Here is a 22,450-nt window from a genome sequence, read left to right on the forward strand (position 1 = left end):
ATCTCTAGAACCCACGGCAGTGGCTAAAAAGCTCATGCTTTTTGCTCTATACTAACCAGTCTTCGAAGTGTTTTACATAAAGATTGAGAAAAGACCACCTCTTTTCTATCTTGGAGGGGTCCACTACATGGGAGGGAAGCCTGAGGAATGTGAAATATGAGGGATCAGAGAAGGGAAAGGCAATTAAGAGGAAGAAGATCCCAGGGTGATGAGCCCAGGGACAGGCAAATGCAGGAGCCACTAACCAGAACTGCCCTACAAAGTCATCCCACTGAGGAAGGTATGCACAAGCAGGACTGGAAGCAACTGCCACCAGGGGTTGGGACAAAAACCACACACATGTGGCAATGCCCACTCACTCTGTATTTTGAGCCTATGTTTTGTTTCATGTTTCCTACATTTGAGCAAGCTGTGGCCTGTGGTTTTGGTGGCTGCCAATGAGTAAAATGTAAATTATGCTACTACTTTAATATTTTTTTTAGGAGAAAGTTATTCTACTAAATACGTGAAAAACTTTCTAGGTGTAAAATAAAAGAAACTAAAACATGCAAAGGAGGGAATCAGACAGCAGCATTTCATTCTTCCCACAAAACTAAACACTTCAATATGGACCTATGCAGAAAATAAAGTGAAAGTTAAACTATGCTTTTAGAATCATACAGTATATCCCAAAGGTAAACAAACATTTTTCAAATCTCTTACAGCCAATCTGCTTATACGGATTCCAAGAGGTAAGTAAATCAGGAAAGAAAAACCTCCAAGACAAACTCACATTATTTTGCCTTAATGGAACAGAGTTACATTCAATATTGTTATAAGTAAGTGGATGATTGGTTAGGGTCTAGAAATTGTTTGGTGATAGAGATGTTTTTGTTGTAATGATATTTGTTATAATCAGATTTGATTTGTACATCTCCCAAAACAAATGTTGTGACATCCATAAAAAAATTTCAGGATCTTAAGACAAACAAAACTAGCTCATTTAGAAATTTCATTCCTTGTAGAATAAAAAGACTGTACAACACTCTCTGATATTTATTCTGAATATTTCAATGATGTATCTTCCATGTTCTTGAAAGCCAAAGGCACATAATTTATAGCAGGGCTTCTGAAACTGTGCCCTTTTCATTGGTTGCCGGCATTTAAAGCATGTTTTCACACATCTTGCAATGTTCTAAGACTATCCAAATTGATTAGGATTACATTTTAAAAGCATTTTTAATTGAGTCCCTGGGCTGAGAGCTGCCTGCACCCCACCTGCCCTCACTTGTCTTTAACAGAACTCTAACCGTGGCTGTAGAAAGTTTCCACTTAATCTAGTCCTTCCTCATAGGGTTTTCTGAGCTAGAAAAATGTGTATTTCTTTCCCTTATCTTTTAAAATAAAATAAACTTCTACAATGATACACAATTGGTGTTTAGTTTTGATAACTAGAGAAATGTGAATCCCTCATAATCAAACTCCAAACCTGAGCTAAGCGCCCCAAAGTGGATCTCAGGTGGGTGAGAAAGTAGAAGGGGACAAAGATTCAAGAACTCTCATGCACAGTTGACCCCACAAAGGCTTCCTGGGCCTTCAGAGAAAATAGTATTTTAAAGAAAAAAATCTGGTTCTTGGTAAGAATGGGTTACTTCAAATATGGCCTGATAGTTCCCAGGTCCTTCGTCTCACAAAAACATATCATCCAGGAAGATGGCTCAACACATCCAGATGAACTAATTCTCTAGAAAACAGATTCACTTGAAAGACACCTCCTAAGCCTTTGCCAGACCAGCCCTGGCCCACGTGAGAAGCACGGCCACGTCAGCCTGTTGTCCTAGAGTCTCCTATAGGAAAGCCACACTCTTTCCAATGAGGGCAAACACCACCCTATGCCCACTATGTACCTTCTTTTCCAGACCTCTGGCCCCGTTTACTCCTATTAAGAAAATATGGAATTTGCTAGAACCCTATTGGTATAACTTTAAGCAATCTGAATTTTCATTCTGGGAACCCTCTCTCCATGATAGAAGGGCTCCCTCATTTTGTAGCTCTGGAAGACAGCTATGTAGCAGAGCACTGATAACTGAAAGGGCACACACCAAAAAAATAAGCAAAAAAATGCAAGTACTGGTTCAATGGCCTAAAAAGAGTAGGCCATATAAAATCTTCCCAACTGACATTTTCATAGAGAACCTGAGGCTAGTCTCTACTGAAAACACAGCAACCAGAGTCACTCTATGAGAAGTGTTCATGTCTCAAATAGGAGGAGTGGGGGCAGAGTCCTTGGCCTCCGCCGCCAAACACAGTTCTGCTACCTCCACAGCACTCTGAATGTTGCAAATGCCCTTTCCCCTTCAGACACACCTTTGCCAAAGCCCATACCAAGACTGGCTCTCACTGCCTCGTGAGATTCGTATGCTAACTCAGCCTGAAGAAAAGAAGCTGCAAATAAATCATTATTATAGTGCGGAGATATGTGTTCCTTCCCCAAACATCCAACCTTACTGAGAGGGATTAGGTGGATCAGTAGTAAAATAATGAAAAGCAGCAAGGTCTCTCCTGCTCGACAAGCATCTGTTGGGTATACTCCCTCCTCTCCCCACACAATTAGAAGAACATTAGAATTGCTACGGTTTACAACACTGGAGGGAGAAGTCCATTTTACAGAAAATCTGACATGAAAATAAAAGAAGCTCTCTGCAAAACACAAGGTAAACCAAGAGACCACAGTCTTCAGGCCACTCATGCAGCACCTGTAAGGGTAGTTATCAGCTTCTGCTACCAGCAGAAGCACACAGTACTGGCACAGCAGGTGAATGTCTTTTAAAACCAGGATTTAGACAGGCAGGAACCCACAAGTTCTCTCTGTTTGATCTCTGATTTCATCTATTATGAGTGGCAAGTGGTTTTGTTATAAAATACATAAAAATCATGTTCTCAGTCAAGGCTGAACTATCCCAAAACACAAAATCCCCTTTGGAATTAAATACGTGCTCAGATCAGCTAAAGTTAATTCTCAACCATCTGCACATACAAGATCCATTTTGTAGATTTTTTTGCAGCAAAATTCTAATCCCAGAATAATTTCCCCCACAGCCTGGCACATTTCTAGTTTGCTTCTTTCTGCTGTCAGTCTGGTATCTGCTTATTGAATACAAGTTCATTTAAATATTAACCCCCAAAAGAGCAAACAGAAACAAGTTTCAAATTACTCATAATATAAAAAAAGTAATAAAAGCCAACTACTAAGTGTTGGGCACCTTTATCACCCCCATGTTACAGTAAATAGAACACAGAAAAGGAGCTTGCGCAAAGTCACAAGGTTGGTAAACAACAAAAGGGAGGATCTGAACCCAAGCCGTTTGACTCCAGAGCCTGAGTCTCTAACTAGTATCTCTGCACTGATTTCTGCCTATGGGCTGGCTAGACTTCCCGGCATGTCACATGCACAGAAGGACAATTCCCAACCACATAGCAGCTTCCCAACCTTAAGAAATGAGGTTCCGACAGTGTGCAAAGAGTCTCCTTGAGTCACCCTTCACAAGGGTGTTATTTCAGATTTAAGAGCACAGGAAACATGAACACCTGCTCGAGTAGCGGGAAAAGAGCAGCTGTGAAGACCAAGGCAGATCTGTCTATAAAACAGGTCTCTTCCAAAACATGCTTACCCTTGTAGCCCTGGTCACTGCCCGAGGGTGCAGTGTACCAATCTATTTGTCTTAGCCTAAGTACATTTCTCTTGAACTCATTCCTTTCACTTGTGAGCCTTTTATTGTTTTTTTGCCCAGTGGAGTCATGCTGAGTCAAGTCCGTGGAGTCTCAGTCTCTCTCTTTTCTTCTAGCTTGTCCATGATGATGAACTTTTTGCCTTATTGTCTTTTCAAGTTTTCTAACTTGCATAATTTTCCCACCTCCTCCCTTGAGCACTAAACCCTGGAAGAAATATCAGCTGCTTAATCACATAGATCTATGTGTACCCACTCAATACCAGTCCTTTCAGTGGTTTCTTCCTTATGAATTTACATCTAGAGCCCTACACTTGATAAAACAAGCAAAAATGTCACCTTGAAACTGAAGCATTCATTTTGTATTACTTTTTAGTAAATTTCAGAGCACAGCCATGTAATTCACGCTCCCATTTCCAAGTCCCAATCTCCCAACTGGTTACTGATGTACAGATGCTATAGAGATTAAAACAATCTACCATTCCCATATTTAACATAACTGCAGTAGATTCCTATTCTTTCGTACTACAATTCCTCAAGTTTGGTCACATGAATTACTGGAACCAAAGAACACTTTCACAAAGGTACAATCTAGTCTTTCTGTCACTAGTGGGGGAGGGGAATCCAATGCATGAGGTCAGAGAGCAGAGACTGAAGTGGAAGCCCCAGCCTCCTCCTTGATCTGACACTGGTGAAGTCCTGCCAACAAAAGAAGGTCTTAGTGACGGTCCCCAGAATGCTTCAGACCAAAATTGGAAGCCAAATACAAAGACGTGACTTAATTTTCCTGACCTTTGAAATGTATTTTTAGTAAACTCTTCAATTATCCTATCTCTGAAATCCACTGTCCCAGAGGGCATTTTAACAACCTAAATACAGTTTCTGTCTATCCTTGCCCATGTTTTAAAACATTTTTCTAACCTCAGTACTTATTCCAAATCCGTTACTTGCCAGGGAAGGAAAATTCTGTGGCAGTTCCTATCTATCCCTTTTGCTGGCTTTTAGACAGTGGCCACAGACCTATTGAGATGAATTCTTCAGAGGGACCTTTCTCCGAAACCTGCCCACTTCCACTGACCATCTGTGCACTGAAAAGAACTCCTCAGCTTCTGCGTCAATACTCAAAGGGAACTTTCACTTGGAGACATTTTAAAGGAAGAAATATGCATTCAATCCTCAGCCAAGAAGACTTTATGTTTTGGTTTGTGATAGGGAAAATACATGCACAAATGAAGCCTGAGAGGACTAAACGTGAATTGAAATCATCGAGCAGAAGGACAGCGGCTTCTCCGACACTCAATCATTTTCAGTCACACTATGTTGTCCAGTAACCTACACTGATAATTCCTCATGAATAAACTGCCAGCATTATCATCTGCAGCTATGTTGTTGACATGCCTTTGCTATTTCACTAAAAATACCATTAATTTTCTGGCTTCACAACAGCTGAGCTACTCCCCATTTGAATATACAAAAGAGTATTTTGTTTAAACTAAATTAAAAGCGTTCCAGTAAATGACTTCCATTTTGCTAGCTATACTATTTTAGCATATACTGTTCTTCTTAATCCTCTCTACCTCAATGTCATGCCTGTCATCCCAATCCAAAATACTTCCATTATTAATACATATATTTTTTTAAGTTGAGGAGGGGGAATCCAGAAACTATTTCTGTTGTAACATTCCTGGCCAGCAACACACCTGACAGCTATGGTTTATGGGGGTCATAAGACACAGTGTCCTCCTTGATTCTCTCACCTCTGTGAGCCTACGTACATAAGCAGCAAACCATTTTCCAGTTTGCTATATGAAACGAAAACCATCACACACAAACACACACAATACACCTTCCACTTCCCATCTAGTTAAGTTCTGACATCCCCCATTTAAGTCAGAATGAAAACTGCTACTCCTGCCAAGCCCTCCTGGCATCTCACCACTTTATTTGTTCCCATTTGTATCTAATGCTTTTGTCAACAGTTCAACAAAAGTCAAAGCAAACAACCCACTGCAAACACTGGGGGTAACAGCAACAAGCATGAATCCTTCACAATTATCCAGCCCAGCTGCTCAGAGCTCGTCTGGGCTGCTTTCTTTTACAACAATGTCAACAAAAGGCTGAAACCCAATAACTAGATGGGTCAATACCACCACTGTATACCCTCTGGAGGAGGAAACGCTGTTCTTCTCCTTTGTTGCTTCTGCAAACATGTAGGATAATTCAGTCAGATGGACAAGTGCTTGTCTAATCATTTGTTATGTGAATTATTCAACGACTTTCCACGGTAAACTACTAAACAGGGCTCTTCAAATATTTCTGTGGCACTCCCAGCTGTCCAACTGTGGAAGCGCATAAAAGGAACAAAGGCAGATCAAAACAGAAATCATGACCCGAGTCAGTTCCCAGTGATAATCTCTAGTCTAAGAAACCTGAGTCTCCATCACTAATCCCTTAGGTCTAACCCCTGGTCTGGTGGTACTGTCACCAGCACCCAAGCTTTACTGTGGCCCGTCCTGGAGAGGAGGCCGAATGGAAAGCCATGCCTGCAGAGCTCCAATGTCTTGCTCAACTTGAAAGTTTCCCCCTCCCTTTCACAAGCTCTTCTAATAGCCGGATTTAGGACTTTTAATGGAGTATTTGAAAAGCATAGTTGACATTTGTAAACAAGCTGCAAAGCACAGTTTAAAAGCACCTTTTCGATTATACTATATAACGTTGAATATACTAATTATGCTGATTTGAGCATCGCATATTGTATACAAGTATTGATATTCAACTCTGTACCCCACAGATATGTACAATCTGAAAGTACCTGTTCCTAAAGATGATCTTTTATTTTATATTACATATATTTTTATTATATTTTAGAATTCCCTGTTGACATTTAACACGTTGACATTTACTTAACAAAGAATTACTTTGAGATGTAACAGTTCCAAGTTCCCATTTCGCTCTTTCCTCTTAAATGTATAGCTTATGAAATAATACCACAAACCAAGCAGCCTGACAAGAGGGGCCCCTGACTTGGGCCTGGGCCCTCAGCCGGTTGAGCCCCTCCTGGAACCAATGGGACATGCCCACACAGCCTTTGCCCACCCCCTCTACACCATGAGCTGGATACCCAGGACCCTGAAATTCCATGCCTAAAGGCCCCACGCGCAACTGCAGGGCCTAGCCAGTCCTCCTCCCAGGGCCACCCAGGAGAAGACCAACACTGCTGGTTTGAGTGCACCTAGACCTGAGAGCAATTGTTGAAGTGCAATGAAGCTCTGAAGTGAGAACTTAGGTGTCTACAAGAAAACATGCGAGGGCCCACACAGTTCCAGAAATGAACTCCAAAGGACCCGAGAATTTTAAATTCAAACCTGGTCTTTCAGGTCATCATGACAGTGTATTTATGAATTGAATTTGTATCTTTTAAATACTGAGGCATATGGTATAAGGGCCTCCTCATTTGGACTCTTTCCCTGACCCTGAAAATGTTAGAAGTAGGCCCAACAGGAAAGTATCAGACACAATGTTAGGTAGTCCCATCTTAAAATGTTCAAACCACTCCTATCATCTAACATGCCACTGTAAAATCGTGTGTATAAGAAAACCATGTAAGAATTTTTTCCCTTAAACACTTTTGCTTTTATACATCCACATATCCACAACAGTAATTAAACTGATTTTATTTCTATACTACTTTTAAAACACGGTAAGTTAAAAAGTTATAAATAAAATTCAAGAATTATTGCTATTTGCCAGAGATACAGTAGAGATAAAATGTATGAATCCTAGAGACCTTTCCTTTCTAGATTATTTTGTGTTCTCTTTCTTTTTTCCAGCCTTCAAACGACCAGATAACAAAATTACTGCTTTTAACATACATTGTCAAGCACAGATGAAGAAAATAGCAGAGATTCATACTAATTCAAACTCATTTCCTCGTAACACTATGGTCAACTTACTGCCACTTATTACTGTGGAATTTTTACTTTTTACCACAAAGGTCTAAGAATTTTTAGTTCTTAGCAGAAAATATTATGCTTTAAAAAAACAAATATCAGTCCAGGATATAAAAACACAACTTGAGAATTCTACCTCCTTCTAAAGATATGTAATGATCCCTGTAATGATTTCATTTCTGATGCTGGTTTCAAGTAACAACTAGAAAGTTGGTAACTTTAAAAAAGATTCTTGGAAAAAGAAAATACCTATAACATCTGAAATGAATGAGAGCAGCAACAAAAACTATCTTTTTTCTTAAATTGGAGAAACCACCTGAAAAGCAAGTGAGGGTGTTCAAATACCAACAAGTCAGATGGTAATTTTTTTAGCTCTACAGTTCAATTGTTTTGCTGAGTCCTATAAAGCACTTTCTGAATTCAAGCAAAAGGCACACATCAAGATTGGGAGTCTAAAAGTCAGTGTTTGCTAAAGGTTCCATGTTTGCGTGTATTTGCACATCAGTCCTGGCAGATTCCTGGGAAGACTGCCTTCAGAGCTAGTCCTCCAATCATCACAAACTAGTTTTATATGCACATCTTTAAAGAATTCAGGATTCACCAGAAGCCCAGAGAAATGAAGAGAAATGATCCAGTAATATATTTTATTCTACTCAGAAGGCAGGATATCTCAGTTCCCTACCTGAGTAGGAAAATGACTTGAGGGAATGGATTCTATCTAATCTTTACTATGCACCCCCAATGACACAGTGCAGGCCTGTTTGCCCTCCAGATGCCAAATCAATACCTACTGACTAATTTTAAATATTTTATTTAGACTGCATTGCTCAATTTTCAAGTTCATCCATCAACACCAACAGGTTTCAAAACCAGGAATCATTAAAATACTTTTTGGTTAGTTATATAACATAATCAGGACAATCTCTCAGCTACAGAGGTATATGAGTAGCTGTGCCTTTTTAATATCCAAAGGAAGACATATGAATCGACAAGTAGTTCTCTCTACTTAAATGCCCTTCAATATTAATGACAATCAAGAAAATGAAATGGACCACCATGTAGCACAGACTATGCCTTAACACATTTATTAAAGAAATTTTTCACCCTAAATATTACACTACATCCATTGTGAAACATTTCATATGTAACATTCTTCTTTCCTTCCTCCCCAGGAAGGAAAGAGGGTTGACCCATAAGTAAGAAAAAAGGGAGAGAAACAGAAGGGCCGAAGGAGGAAAAAAAGGAAGAAAAGGGAATTGAAAATGACAAGGGTAAGCAAGACAGTTTATAAGTGAGCATCCGGTAATGACAGGAGGAACTGAACACGAAGTCTGTAGTCGTGCTGATGTCTAGAGAGAGGGTGACAGTTTGAAAATGGGGGGAGGCGGGAGAGAAGGGGAAGAACTGAAGAAGTCAATCCTGTTAGGGGTGAGGGAGTAACTAACCAACAAAAGGATTATTCCTGCCTGCTTATATATTTAGTCACAGTTTGCTCTATCCTCCCAATGGCAAAAATGTCACCAGCTTAGTTTTAAGTTTTCCTAAATAAGGTCAGACTAGGTTACTACCAGATTTATTATCAAAACAGACTCCAGCCTAAGCATTCAATTTGGGAGTCTCATTCAGACCAGTAATAGTCCAATATGGTCTGGTTATAATCCCTGGGACATGGGCTGGGCCTGGGGCAAAGATGTGGAATAATTCAGAGAGCTTTCAAGTCCTGATAACTGTGGTATAAACACAAGTGATTATTTCAATTTTCTCTGCAGATTATTTTCTCAGGCAGCCCAATAAACCCAATAATGCCCAGCTTTACTAGAAAATTTTTTATTCATTTCCCCATGCACCAGAAAGTAAGCTAATGACATCCCATTGAGAGTGCTGTCAGGCTAAATCCCTCCACTACTGAACACACTCCTGGGATAAATCTCCCCTCACTTTCCATTCCACCATCCACTTTAGGGCAGGGCCCTGGGGACAGTTCCAGATTACCCCTCCACACAGTCACAGACACAAACCCGAGTGGCCCAATCAGTACCAAGAAGAGAACAAACTAAAAAAGATTAATTCACAGATGTTCATGCATTTCACATACACTGTGCCCCATGGTCCGTTGCTAGGGCAACAGGAGACCACCAGTGTGAGCTTTGTTGGCTTTATGAAGTGCGTCTCAGGGACTATAGTCCAAGAAATGCTGCATAACAATAGTGTGGCTTTTCTGAAGCCTTGTTTTATGTTTATCCACATTTAACCTTCTGAGTATTATAAAGATCACCCTTATATAGCCTTCAAATCCCCTCCCCCCACCAAACTGTTACAACTTTCTATCTGGAAACATTAAAATGCATCTCCTAGGGGTGTATTTTGGGAAGACCCATGTTAAACTACTCAACCAGTCCATGAGAAGAAAAAAAGAAAAAAACCTACAACCAGTTAAAGATCACTATATTTGTGCAGCCTACCATACAAACCACCCCTGGGCAGTATAATACATGCTCCTTGTTTTCTATGCATGGAGAAGAACCTTGCTTTTGACTATCAGGAGTCAGTTTTAACCAGATAGAACAGCAGAACCAGCCAGGCTCATCAGGCCAGAGTCTCTCTGAAGCACTGTCCAACAGAACTTTGAGCGATGGACATTCACATTCCCATTGCAATGTTCTATTCCCAGTTAAACTCATTATACTCATTCTTTTTTTTTTTTTAAAGAACTTTGCTACAGTGGGAATGTTCTGTATCTTTGTTGTTAGGGTAGTTTCTATGGCCACATGTGGCTACTGAGCACACTTATTATGTGGCTAGTGCAACTGAGAAACTGGGTTTCTAAATTTTAACTAATTTAACTTTAAATAGCCTCATGTGGCTAATGACTACCACACTGGACAGCACGAGCCTCAGAGGCTTACCAGACAACTATGTATGTTTTTAAAAGCTCCTAAAATCTGTCTCTTCATGCTTTTAGTTCCTGCTTATTTCATAAAAATATAACTTCAAGTACATGTACACAGAACGGCCTACATGACAGCCGCTGGCTCGCTTCGTAAAATAGGCCCAGGGAGCAAAACTAACTTCCTCTCCTTCCCCTCCCCCACCCCGACCCTCACCCAGGTTGGGAGGTTAAAATCACAAATGTCACAACCCTCAGAGCAGTAGCACAGATCAAGTGTTAATCTAAAGGGAAGGGGTGGATAAGGGGGAGAATACAGGCTGGTGGGGACGAGGGAGGACCTGGAATGAAGAGAAGGAAAATAAAGCCAGAGAATAGATCAATAGAAGCAACAGCTTACATTCAGATTCACAGGAGAAAGAACACACCGAGACAATCATTTCCTGGGAAAAGCTCAAGCCTAATGAGAATTTACTCTGCGCCTTTATGCGACAACCAGCCCTTTTGTGGTGCGGGCTTCCTGACTGACAGGAACCCAGGGCCCCTTAATAGGATTTCCATATTATTTCCAACACCTGCCCAGAAGTTATTTGTTTACATTGAAGAAGGCAAGATTCTCAAATCAGACATCTGCTTCTAGTTCAGGCATATCTTAGGAAACCATCTAGAAAGCAGCTTTGTTACCATGGTGACATTTTTATTTTCCTTCTTCCCTTGGCTCAAAACATTAGCATTTCCAATTTTATTTTGTTGTTCCAAAGGCCAAATGTTGCTCAAAAAACCAGAATTTTTTAAAAAGATAAATGAATAGAATTCTGAAAATTTTCCAGAGTAATTAAAATGACCATGAGTAAGAATAAAAAAAATGAGGTGTTATTACACTGCCTGTGGCTTCTCTCATTGGGTGGCATCACCAACATGTTTACCTCCTCTCCCGCAGCCCACACCTTTCCCCCTCAAATGTGAACAATCAGCAACCCAAAAAGTACCAATTTAAAAAAGAAGATTCAGGAATCCTTCAAGAAATGATATGATTAAATAATGAGTCCATTTCCATGATAAAGAATTACTCATACTCACCCTTATCACTGTATCTTAGAAAGTCCACTTACAAGAATGCTTCAGACATTTTAACTTCCATCTCACTGCTGGCAAGTCAGCACAAGGGGAGGGTATGAGGGGAAAGAAAGTGTAAGCTGGCCATGAGCATTTTGTGGATGCAGAGGGGACGGCAAATCAACAGCCTGAGAGAGGAAGGGGAGGCCATCTGTGAGCGGATTCCTTGTACGAGCATGTTGATTTCTCCTGTTTCCATCTAGTGAAGCAAAACCAGAAGCAACACCGAACCCAGGGGCAGGGGCAGGGGCAGGGGCAGGGGGAGGAGGGTACTTCAGCCAGCAATTGCAGCAGTTATAAACAAACAGAAATTCCTTAAGTTACAATACTACTGCTTGCAGCCTAAAATGTCTTTTAAAGCAGTATAATATACCACATACAGAAATAACTGGATTGGTTCTGAACAATGAACAATCGGACAAAGTTAAAGCAATGTGACATATTTTGTTCAATATTTAGATTCAAAGAAAAAAACTAAGCACCAACTCTAACATTTAAAGTTTTGATTTGCCAAATCTAAGCAGCATTTAGTCTTGAAATGATTTTAATTATTTAACAGTAAGCTTATTTAAAAGAATCAAAAACTCTCAGAAAGTACTACTCAGCTCTCAGCAAACCTTTCCATTGTTAATTCTTTCACAAAACTGGAACTCTGTCCAATCCTGTCACAGTGCAGGTGCCACGGTAATAATTAGATAGGACTCTTCAAGTCCAAGATTACAACCCTTATTAGTGGTGGCCCCTAAGTTTAGAGTCTTTGAACCAAGAGTTATTTCAGACCACCACAGAACAAAATAACATAAGTTGGATAGAGGTAAGTGTTGCAGAAATAACTCAAGAAAGTGAGGAGTAAAGGTACTAAACTTCCCCATGGGTGATTTTATGATTTCTCCAAAGTAGGTTCGTGTTCCATAAGAATTCAAAAAAACATGGTAAACAATTCTTTGGAAGAATTCTATTGGAAGAATTACCTACATTCTGAGAAACGAATGCTTTTGAAATTCAAGTGCCAGTTACAACACAAATAAATCTTGGGCCTCTTTAAAAATTTTTTAAATGTGTTAAATGCAAAAAAATGACATAATATTTTTTGCAAGAGGTGAAATGCACTCTAAGAAAATTAGAGATATTAAACATCAGGATGAAAATGTCTAGTAAGAAGGCTGGCTTATGAGGGAGAAAGAATTAAACCACTTTTGCCAAAATCAGCCTGAGAAGGCTGACCTGACCAGGAGCCCGCCCTGTTAATTAATATTTGTTCTGCTTTAGCAATCAGTGGAGGAGGGTGCGGCAAAACAAGCGTATCCCCGTCATATCATTACTGCCTTTCTGCTCACCACCTGAGGACCAGCTAGGCCCTACAGATATTTATATTCATCTGCTCCTCAAACAATTACAAAACATTTTCCAGAATTAGGGCACCTGTTACATTTCACACAGTTTACATGCCTAGAGGCAGGTATTAATTAATACTGAACAAATTACTGCATCATAAATCCACAGAATAAAAGTTACTGATTGTTCTTTGATAAGGTAACTCGAAATAGTAAAATACCTGGTGGAAACAGATACCTTTACAAAGAATTCAAAACCAACAGTAATATGGAAACATTTAATTTCAAACTACCATCTTATTTTGGAAAATTGAAAATTACAACGTTAAATGCTTGAAAGTCATCCTTTAGACATTTAACTATCTCCCTGGCACCCAACCCTCCAAATGAAATAGAACTACCACTGTGTATATTTGGCTAATGGTATGGCCAACTTTATTGCTGAAACATAATCTACAGTATAATATTTTTACTTCAAAATTCATTTCTAGGACAGGGCTGAATAACACATAAGAAAACACCTTCATACCAAACGCTTGATAGAATGCCTAGAGTACAGACTTGAGATCCACGGCGATTGCCCCTGATACACGGCTTATCTAGTGGTAGAGAGAAGAGGATTGCTGAAGAACCTGGGACAGCCTTCCTACAGAATGGCTCATATTCTAGATGTTTCAGTGTGCTTTCTTGTGGTGTCAAGAATACTTCATGTGGAATCACACCAGGAAAAGCCCTTTTCTTATGATGGGATAAAAGAATGAAGTCTGGGTTTGCATGTACATGTTGATGATGAACAGTAAAGTGAATTTTACCAATAACCAAGGGAGTAAAATATTTAGAAATGAATGGTGATCATCCATCAATAGATAAGAGTTCTAGTTGTATTCTCTAACCTTTAAACATAGACTAGAATAGACTGAAACCCAAATCCACTGTTCAAATGTAAGTCCTGCTTTTAATAGGCCTTTTAAAATATACTTTTAAATATAATTTTTAAAATAAGTACATCTATTTCGCTATGGGCACTATCTCTGATTCCCCATGTCTCAAACTCTCTCCCACCAAATTTTCAGCTCCTTGAGGACAAAAATATTAATCTTCTTTGTGGAACTGTATAAGAGAACAATCAAGGATTAGTCTGAGAAGGTAATTATAGCAGAATTAGGCAGTGGCTTAGAAAAAAATTTTAAAACTGAGAAATACTTTTAGATTTAAAAACATCTAAGAGATATCACAACAAAATGGAATGGATCCTATTCAGGTTCCACTTCAAGCAAACCAATTATTTGAAATAATCAAAGAAGCTTGATTATAGACTGGATATTAGAAGATATCAAAGAATTATTTTTATTAAGTGATTAATTATGGTTATCTTTAAAAAATGCCCATTACTTAGACAAATGTGTTGATTTTACAGATTGAAGTATGTAAGGGCAAAATGTGTGCTATCTGGGATTTGCTTTAAAATATTCAGCAAAGAAAAAGGAATAAAATGTGGCTAAATATTGATAGCTCTTATATCTAGATGTTGAGTGAATGGGGATTCTTTGTACTATTCTTTGTACTTTGTAGTTATGTTTCAAATTCTTAATAACAAAGAGTAAGACTGAGTCACCAAAAGAGCTTCCCCCTGAGGATGGCACTGGCCATGTGACCTTTGGCCAGGGCCTTCACACCTCTAACCCTTTCCTCAGGTATGACATAACAAGACCTACCTTCATGGGTGAAATCTAAACTGGGAGATAAGTATGCAGTGAGGGGTGGGCTCAGATCAGCGGAGCTGAGTGGACCCCACAGACTCATCTTTTTTTCCCTGGGCTGTTCAAGTCACAACCCTTAACTACGCAGCTCCTTTTCTCAGATTTTAATGACTGAGGGGAAAACAGCAGATAACAGAGATCTGCTACTGTTTTGTTTTTTTGCTTAGACACTCTTTTTAGTGTTCTATTGATTTCACCTATTCCTCCCTTTTTAATCTAGCTTTCTATTATTTTATGCCTTTGTCTTTTCACAATGTATCCTTCTAAAGTCTAAAGTAATGCAAATTTATACCACCAAGGTTTCTCAAAGGGTAAAGTTCCTATCTCAAAGGGATGTATGGTAGAACTGTTAAAAAAAACTGCCTGGGCCATGTGATTATCCTCTCTCCACCTGGCTCCTTTCCTCCTAAAGTGGTTTCTTCTCTGCTATTCTCCCACATAGGGCATTTCAAAGGGTTAAACATTTCAAAGGCACTCTTCTTTCAGACTGTGTTCCTTTGAGATAGTAAAAACAGGTGGAAGCATGGGGGCAAGTCACACATGTTACACAAGATCCCAGAAAAAGAACCTTGACCATTAAGTCTCAACATGCAAAGTGAAGTAGCAAATAGAAGTAGTCATTCTGTTAATTCAGGCTAAAAACCCACTTTCACCTGTTCCACCCAACTAATGAGGCAAAGTGCTTTCTTGGCCTGAATCATAGACTTCAATTTGAACATAAAAACAACCTTATTCTAATTTTCCACCAATAAACTTTTACCGCCAACAGAGAATAACTGGGAGAGAAAAGAGAAAAGCAATGCACCATGTTTTAGTTATCTATGCAGAATAAACACCAAAATATAAGTAAGGCAGAACACAAGGGATTGCCTTAAACACAATGAATGATGGGCTCATTATAAAAATCTTTAAACAGAAACAGAATTCACACAGGATTAAAAAACATCATATATACACCCACAGAAAAGCATAACTTAAAAAATAACTACATATAAATTTTAAGAAATCAAATACACCATCTATACTCATCATACCAGCAAAAACTACAAAAATATAAACTTCAGCACTGGCAGACTGTGTGGAAACATACTCAAACACTGCATTTGGCATTTTAAATTGGAAGAGAGCTTTTAGAGATCAATTTGTCAATGCACAAGTCACTAAAAATGATCATACACTTTGATGATGCATACAGTACTTTGGGGAAGGCATTCTAATGAAATAATAAAATAAAAACACCACTATTTTAGAGAGAAAAAAAATGTTTGTACTTCTGCTCTACTTTACAGATAAAAAATGACAAATCCCTCCCAGACTTGATTTGAGAAGGTTATTGCACTCAAGATAAAACACAGGAGGACCAGGTAGATACATTAAAAGGACCTATGAAGTAATAAAGAACGCACAATAACAGCAACTTGGGAGTGGCCATGGAGCTAATCAGTATTAGGGGACAGTGAATCTTTCTATTTATATTTAAGCTGGGCATGATCTTGATGCCTATTTTTTGCTACATAGCATTGAGATTATGTAGACCTGGGGAGGGGTTAATAAGATTAATTCCTCAACCTCAGATTCCTACCAAGTTTTAAGCAATTTGGTCTTCACAGCTTTGAATCATTACCCTCATTTCCGTCACTCAGATGAAAACTTAAGAGTGATGTGTGGCACCTAATGACTCAGAGCAGCTGACTCCTCTTTACGAATTGGTACCCCCAGCAATCAGGAAGGTCCTGGCAGAGTGTGGGAATGTCCTCTCTGCCACCACTTTGGAGTCAACCACTTTTCCTCCTCAGGACTCAGTGGGAGAGATAGGCAGTGGAAGATTCCATCACCCCAGAAAACATTTCCTCGCTTTTACTTATATGTTTTCTAGAGATGAGAGAAACGGTTTTCTAAAGACTCCAGAAGATGGTGAGAAAGCCGCCACCTAGGAAATAGGAGGAGAGCCCAGTCTGGAGGCCTTGTGAAGAGCCAATCTAGCATTGAGAGTAGAGTGAGTGTACATCATGGTCTGTGTTTCTTGCTGTATTCAGGCCTCAAATGTGGGCTTACTGTTTGACATACAGTCATTGGACGGCCAGTGGCAAGAAGGAAGACTGCAGGTACCACGGCCCCTTACTTCGAGAGCCCTAAGAAACACACTGTTCTAGTTTCTCATGACCAAGGAAATTGATTCGTGGGCTCCTACAGTGATTTCTCCTTTAGATCTATATTTACAATCTCCATCCTTGTTGAAAAACTTCACAAACAGGTCTGCAAACAACAGGCTTAGGAATGAATTTGGCTACTGAAGCTATAGAAAACAAGATCAATAAAGCCAATACTACGTGATTTAATGGCCAAAGAACTTCCAAGAAAAAGGAAAAGAAGGAAAAACACCCAACACTTTAACAAGTGAATTTCTTTCATTTTACTTGGCATCTAAAGGTAAAGCACCTTAATTACCTAAATCCTTAGAGTAAGTTTAGATTTACATTTTATAAACTATTCTGCAATCTCCCCTGTTTAATAATCTGTAACACCAAGGAAACATTTTAAAGTATCTCTCACAATTAAACCCATCCACAACCTTGTATAAATCAAAATTTTGCTACCATATCAAAACGTTAAACTGGGGCTGTATAACATCGCCCACATCCTCATTACATGCAACACTAATTACTAGCAGCAGATTCAAAATTTTCTGCACATTAGAGGCTTTTAGAGGAGCTATAAAAAATTTCAGGCACCATTAATTTAAATTTGTATTGAAATTTCCTTTTGACAGATGGCCAAAAATTACTTATTATTTAGAGTACCAGAGCTGCCTGTTTGCACATTAGAAGAGGAAAGGGAAAAATTAAAAGCAAGAAGGAAATTTATGTCACGTTCATTACCTGTTAAATGTTAAGGAGCATTATCCTGCATGAATAAATTATTTCATACAAGCCCGACTCCAGCTGCAGGCAACTAACTGGCACGCTCTGGCTGATAAAAAACCATCAAGAGTCACACAGCAGACAATCATAAAAAGCCCTTCTTAACCAGGAACCACTTACGAGAGGACAAGGAGGATCGATGCGACAAGCAACTAACTGCTTCTCTGAGCATCACAGAACACATTTAAGAAAATTAGTGAACTATTTCACCTTGCAAAGCTATAGGACAGCACCAGACCTGACACAATACAACTTCAAATTAGAGAATGGTACCCAACAAAAACAACTATTTATAGCTACCATTCCATAATAAATCAAGGTAAAATCATTCACCTGTAATTTCTTTTTGTTTCCCCCCTGGCTTTTAGCTATATAAACACTCACTTTCAGGCTCATTCTGAATGATTACAGATTATATAAAAATACGCCCTACTCTTGCGTGAGGGAATATAAAACATAACTGACACAAAAGTGCGCACTGGAGTAGAAGTATTTTCACAGTCTTCTGGGAGTGAGACATGGGAAAAGCCTTTTGTTTAGTTTACTGGCCTGCCTAAAGGTATGTATTTATCATTAAGAAGGCAGGAAATGTTTATATTATGACCTCAGAATAACTAGACAGGTTTTTCAAGGGCTGCTATCAGTTAATCCTGGACATAGCATTTACCTACTACTTCCTAAGTACACATATATGAAACACCTACCACACTCTGATTAAGAATGCTTTTTAATCTAGGTATTGATATTCGTATTATACAACAAAATACACAACTCTAAATGCATAATTAAATAATTCAATGTGTGCAATTCCAATTGCAAATGTTGACATTTATATAGGACTGCAGATGCCCTTTCAAATTATAAAGACTCTTGAAGGGTAAAATAGATACACTCAATTTTTATATTCCATTATTTAAGAGCTCTGGCAAAAAAAAAAAAAAAAACCACCGCAATTCCCTTTTACAGGACAAGGAGTAAAGGGGCAGTCAAAGTGATCACGCATATGTTTTTAGAAGATTTTAGTCTTCATACACACAAGCTTTATTAAAAATTGCAAGAGATGTTAACTACCTACACTCCAAAACATTCAACTGTTGTGAAATACAAAAGGAACTGACAACATCTGTACTTTAGCCAATGTTTAAGAACTGTCCTTTCCTTCCAATCAATAAGTAACACAAGCATATGTAATAATACAATTATGCCTAATACAATGGCAATTTACATTGCGCCTGGCTCAAAAGTGATCAAAGCTATTTTCATACCTTACTCATTTTCTGCCATGGCAGCCTGTTTTTTCTTGTTTGCTTACTAAATAAATTCAGATATCCTTAGCACATCCCATTCTGGTGTTATACAAGCACATACAAAATTAGGCCCTAAATACTTTTCCTCTTTCCCTACAACTTGTCAACAAAAAGATACAGAAGGCAGATAAGGCAGATGTAAAACTTAAAGAGAATTAACTTGCTATGCTGGAAACCAAGATGTTAATTTAAAATATATATACACACACATATAAATATATATTTGTTATGAAGAAAACTGTTCTTAAACATTTTGATAGTTTTGTAGGATGAAACTGTTTCCCAAAATATGAGACTATTATGTATTTCCTTACAAACCTATTTATGCAAGCCAGATCTTATATTCTACAGATCTGATTCTGACAGAGAAATGGGACCTTATTTTCAAAAATCTCAACTACAACACCTGAAAGTAATCCAAAAATTCAATTAACTACTATTTGGTAAAGTCCACCAAATCATTCTCTAAATCTCAAAGAATCCATTATTAGATTTATTCAAATAATTTAGAGCCCTTTTAAAGCATTTCTTTGTGAATTTTGAGTCTTACCTTGATGGAGTCTCTGTCTATAGGCAAAACAGCAGCAACACAGCAGATAAAGTGGTGAGAAGAAGGAAAAAAGAGAAGTACTAGTCAGTTTACACAAAATCATACATTTATCATACCTGATCTCTGATAAATAATAAATTGCACAGATGTTAACTTTGCTGTAAAGTTAATTATTAATAGTACTCAACCAGATTCACAAAGCATCTACCTTTGACATAATCTACCTTTGACATAATTTCAAAAGGACCTAAAAGCTGGACCTTCTTCTTATTTATGCTCCTTGTGGACTTTTCCACTTATAAAAGTGTTTACAACCATGTGAGCTCTGTACCACAGCATTAGGATAACTGGATAACAAATATTTCACTGTTTCTAACATCAGAGATGGGAAAGTTATGCTTAAGTGATAAAAATTTGCCCAAGATTATAATTCATGACAATGAAAGAAGGATATGAGCTTTTAATCATGAACCACACCCTTCAAACCAATGAACCACTCATGTACTAAGCAAATTCCCACAAAGGAATGCTAGGATAGACTTTTACATTTGCTTTACTCTCACTGACTAATAAAACTTATTAGTAAGCACCATACAAACATATAGTCACATCAAAATGTTTCTGCACCATCATCTAACTTAGTGGAGTGAAGAAACCACTGTAGAAGGAGCACAACTGGCCTTTAAATCAATTAATTGCATAAATAATTGTCTTGTTCTTATAAGAAGAAATTAATTAATTTCATGTTTTCAAATAGACTGGGTCTTTAAAAGAGGTAGTTAAACAAACAGATTTTATTAATTTGGGCTGTACCTTCTACTGAAATTGTTTTCTTACCTGTGAGATGTTTACTGCTCTATATAGGCTCATGTGATTTATAAATAATTGATTTGGTCAAACATCAAGTGAGCCTTTATCAGGAAGTCTTTCCTCAAATAAATTCAGTCAAAATTACCATTAATGCAACACAGTATTTCAAACACAGAGTACCAAGGGATTTCACGAGTGATTTAGACGTGAGGAACATACGAGGTAGCAAGGAATCAAAGGCAGGAAACAGGACCCAGGCCCCCCTGCCTCCAGGAAGTGCATTACCTCTTCCCAACCACTAGGATTCATTTAACAAAGGACTGCTTTAATTTACCTTCTAGGAGAAATCATTAGTTTAGTTACAGTCACTGGTAAAATTAAATTCAGAGACAGAATAAACAATGGCACCCAGAACCTACCCGCAGCAGCAGGTAGGTAATCTCAGACTGACATCCCAAGAGGATTGCTCACCTCTTTGGTGATCATTGTCATGGTGCTTCTTCTCGTCTTTAATTGGAAGGTGGGACTGACCACCCAGGGCACTAGATAGGGCCAGAAGCCCGGCACTGCTACCAATGGGTGGAATGGCAGGGGGCTGAAGCCCTGAAGGGTGTGGAGTCAGAGGTACAGGAAGACCATGTCCATGTGATAAATGCTGGGCCTGGAGTTGTTGCTGCTGTGAAAAATCAGAAACAGATATTGAATTTGTCCCATATATCCATCCCCCACCCCAGCAAAAAGAAAGGAGGTACAAATAGGTAATGAAAAATCCAGAACCCACAAAGCAAAGATTTATCTTGCCATAAAGGAAAGATGTGTCATGAAGTTGGTAAATGCTACCTTTCTTAACTCAGATTTGGGGATTTTCCACATGTACTGTAAATAACTTAATTTTTAAATAATGAAATTATCTAAGTAACTTAATAATTGAAATTCAAACAGATTTCTTTAACAAAGCCTCAAAAAAGGGCTTTTTTGAGTTCTTAAAAAGAAAAAATCAGTCCTTGCTATCATACATTTCTAATCAAAACATGTATGTGAATAACTGTTAAAGCGGTTATGTTGAACAAAAAAAGCTGAAAATTGAGAAAATTAGTGTTAAACAGTTCTCCCGGAACTGCTGCACAGCATGCAGGGAGAGTTAATTTGAAAGAGAAAACCTGAATTAACAACCCAGAAAAGGAAACTGGTTGCAGCCACCGTTTTAAGCCCTTTAAGTGTCCTCAGCGGTACTTGAGCAAATTACTAAAGAAAATCTAATGTAGCAAGGCTTGGGTCCTCCTGTAGGCTTGCTCAATAATGCTGAAATAATTGGGCACTCTGTGCACGTTTAGTGATGCTCGAATGAAAAGCTAGCGGCCTGCCCTTGTACTCTTCTCTAGCGGCCGACTCCGTGTTGTGACAGGTTTATTTGAGTGGGACTGTGATGCATGCACCAGTAACTGCGCTGACAAGAGTTTAAAGTCATTTTTACCAGCACACTGGCAACACACAGAGAAAGCCCTCGAGAGGCCGGAATGGGAGTGCTTGACCTCAGCCGAGAGTCTGCATCAAGCTCCGCTACAGGAACCACGTGGGCAGGCCTTGTTGCCTTTGGAGAGGGGGGGATGACAGGAGGATGTTAAGTTAAATATATCCCTCAACAGGAATCCCTTCAACTCAAACCCTGCTTAGCAATATTCCAACAGAATAAGTGTTGAGTAATTCTCAGATTAACTTTTGCAGCGAACAAATTTGTTACTGCCTTTAAATAAATCAGGCCTAACCTATAACAGCCAAATAGTCCCTTCTACAATTTTCTTTCCAAAGAGGGAGGAAGGAAGGGAGGGAAAAAGTATTCTAGTAAGAAGAATCTTGAAATTTTTTTCTTAATACTTGAAAGAAAAAATTGAACACTTTTTTTCTCCTCTCCAAATTACTTTGATTTTCTTTTTCTTCTACATGTCTTCCTGTGTTTGATTATAAAAGTATAATATTAATTAGCTCTTTTCTCCTATTGGCCTGCACCTGTTTTCTGGCTACATGCACTTAAAATATACTCAATAAAAGAAAGTAGTAAGTAACACTTTGAAGGAAAGTTTACATACATAAAATGAAAAATCAGAGCA

At 38.6% G+C, this 22,450-nt stretch overlaps 1 protein-coding gene across 4 annotated transcripts in view; it reads right to left on the reverse strand.

Annotated features, from left to right (window-relative positions):
* TLE4 (TLE family member 4, transcriptional corepressor) overlaps positions 1 to 22,450 on the reverse strand; it is a 138,758-nt gene that overhangs the window by 46,674 nt on the left and 69,634 nt on the right. For 2 of the 4 annotated variants that reach the window (XM_063080239.1, XM_063080237.1), the window contains 2 exons: positions 20,814 to 21,015; positions 19,533 to 19,549 (listed from right to left, as the gene is read on the reverse strand). In XM_063080239.1, coding sequence (XP_062936309.1) covers positions 19,533 to 19,549; positions 20,814 to 21,015 — 219 coding nt within the window. Of the gene's footprint in view, positions 1 to 19,532; positions 19,550 to 20,813; positions 21,019 to 22,450 lie in introns of all 4 variants that reach the window. The other 2 variants (XM_063080238.1, XM_063080235.1) reach the window with 1 other exon arrangement.

This window comes from Cynocephalus volans, chromosome 16 (genome assembly GCF_027409185.1).
Source record: "Cynocephalus volans isolate mCynVol1 chromosome 16, mCynVol1.pri, whole genome shotgun sequence".
In the NCBI taxonomy this organism is placed as follows: Eukaryota; Metazoa; Chordata; class Mammalia; order Dermoptera; family Cynocephalidae; genus Cynocephalus; species Cynocephalus volans.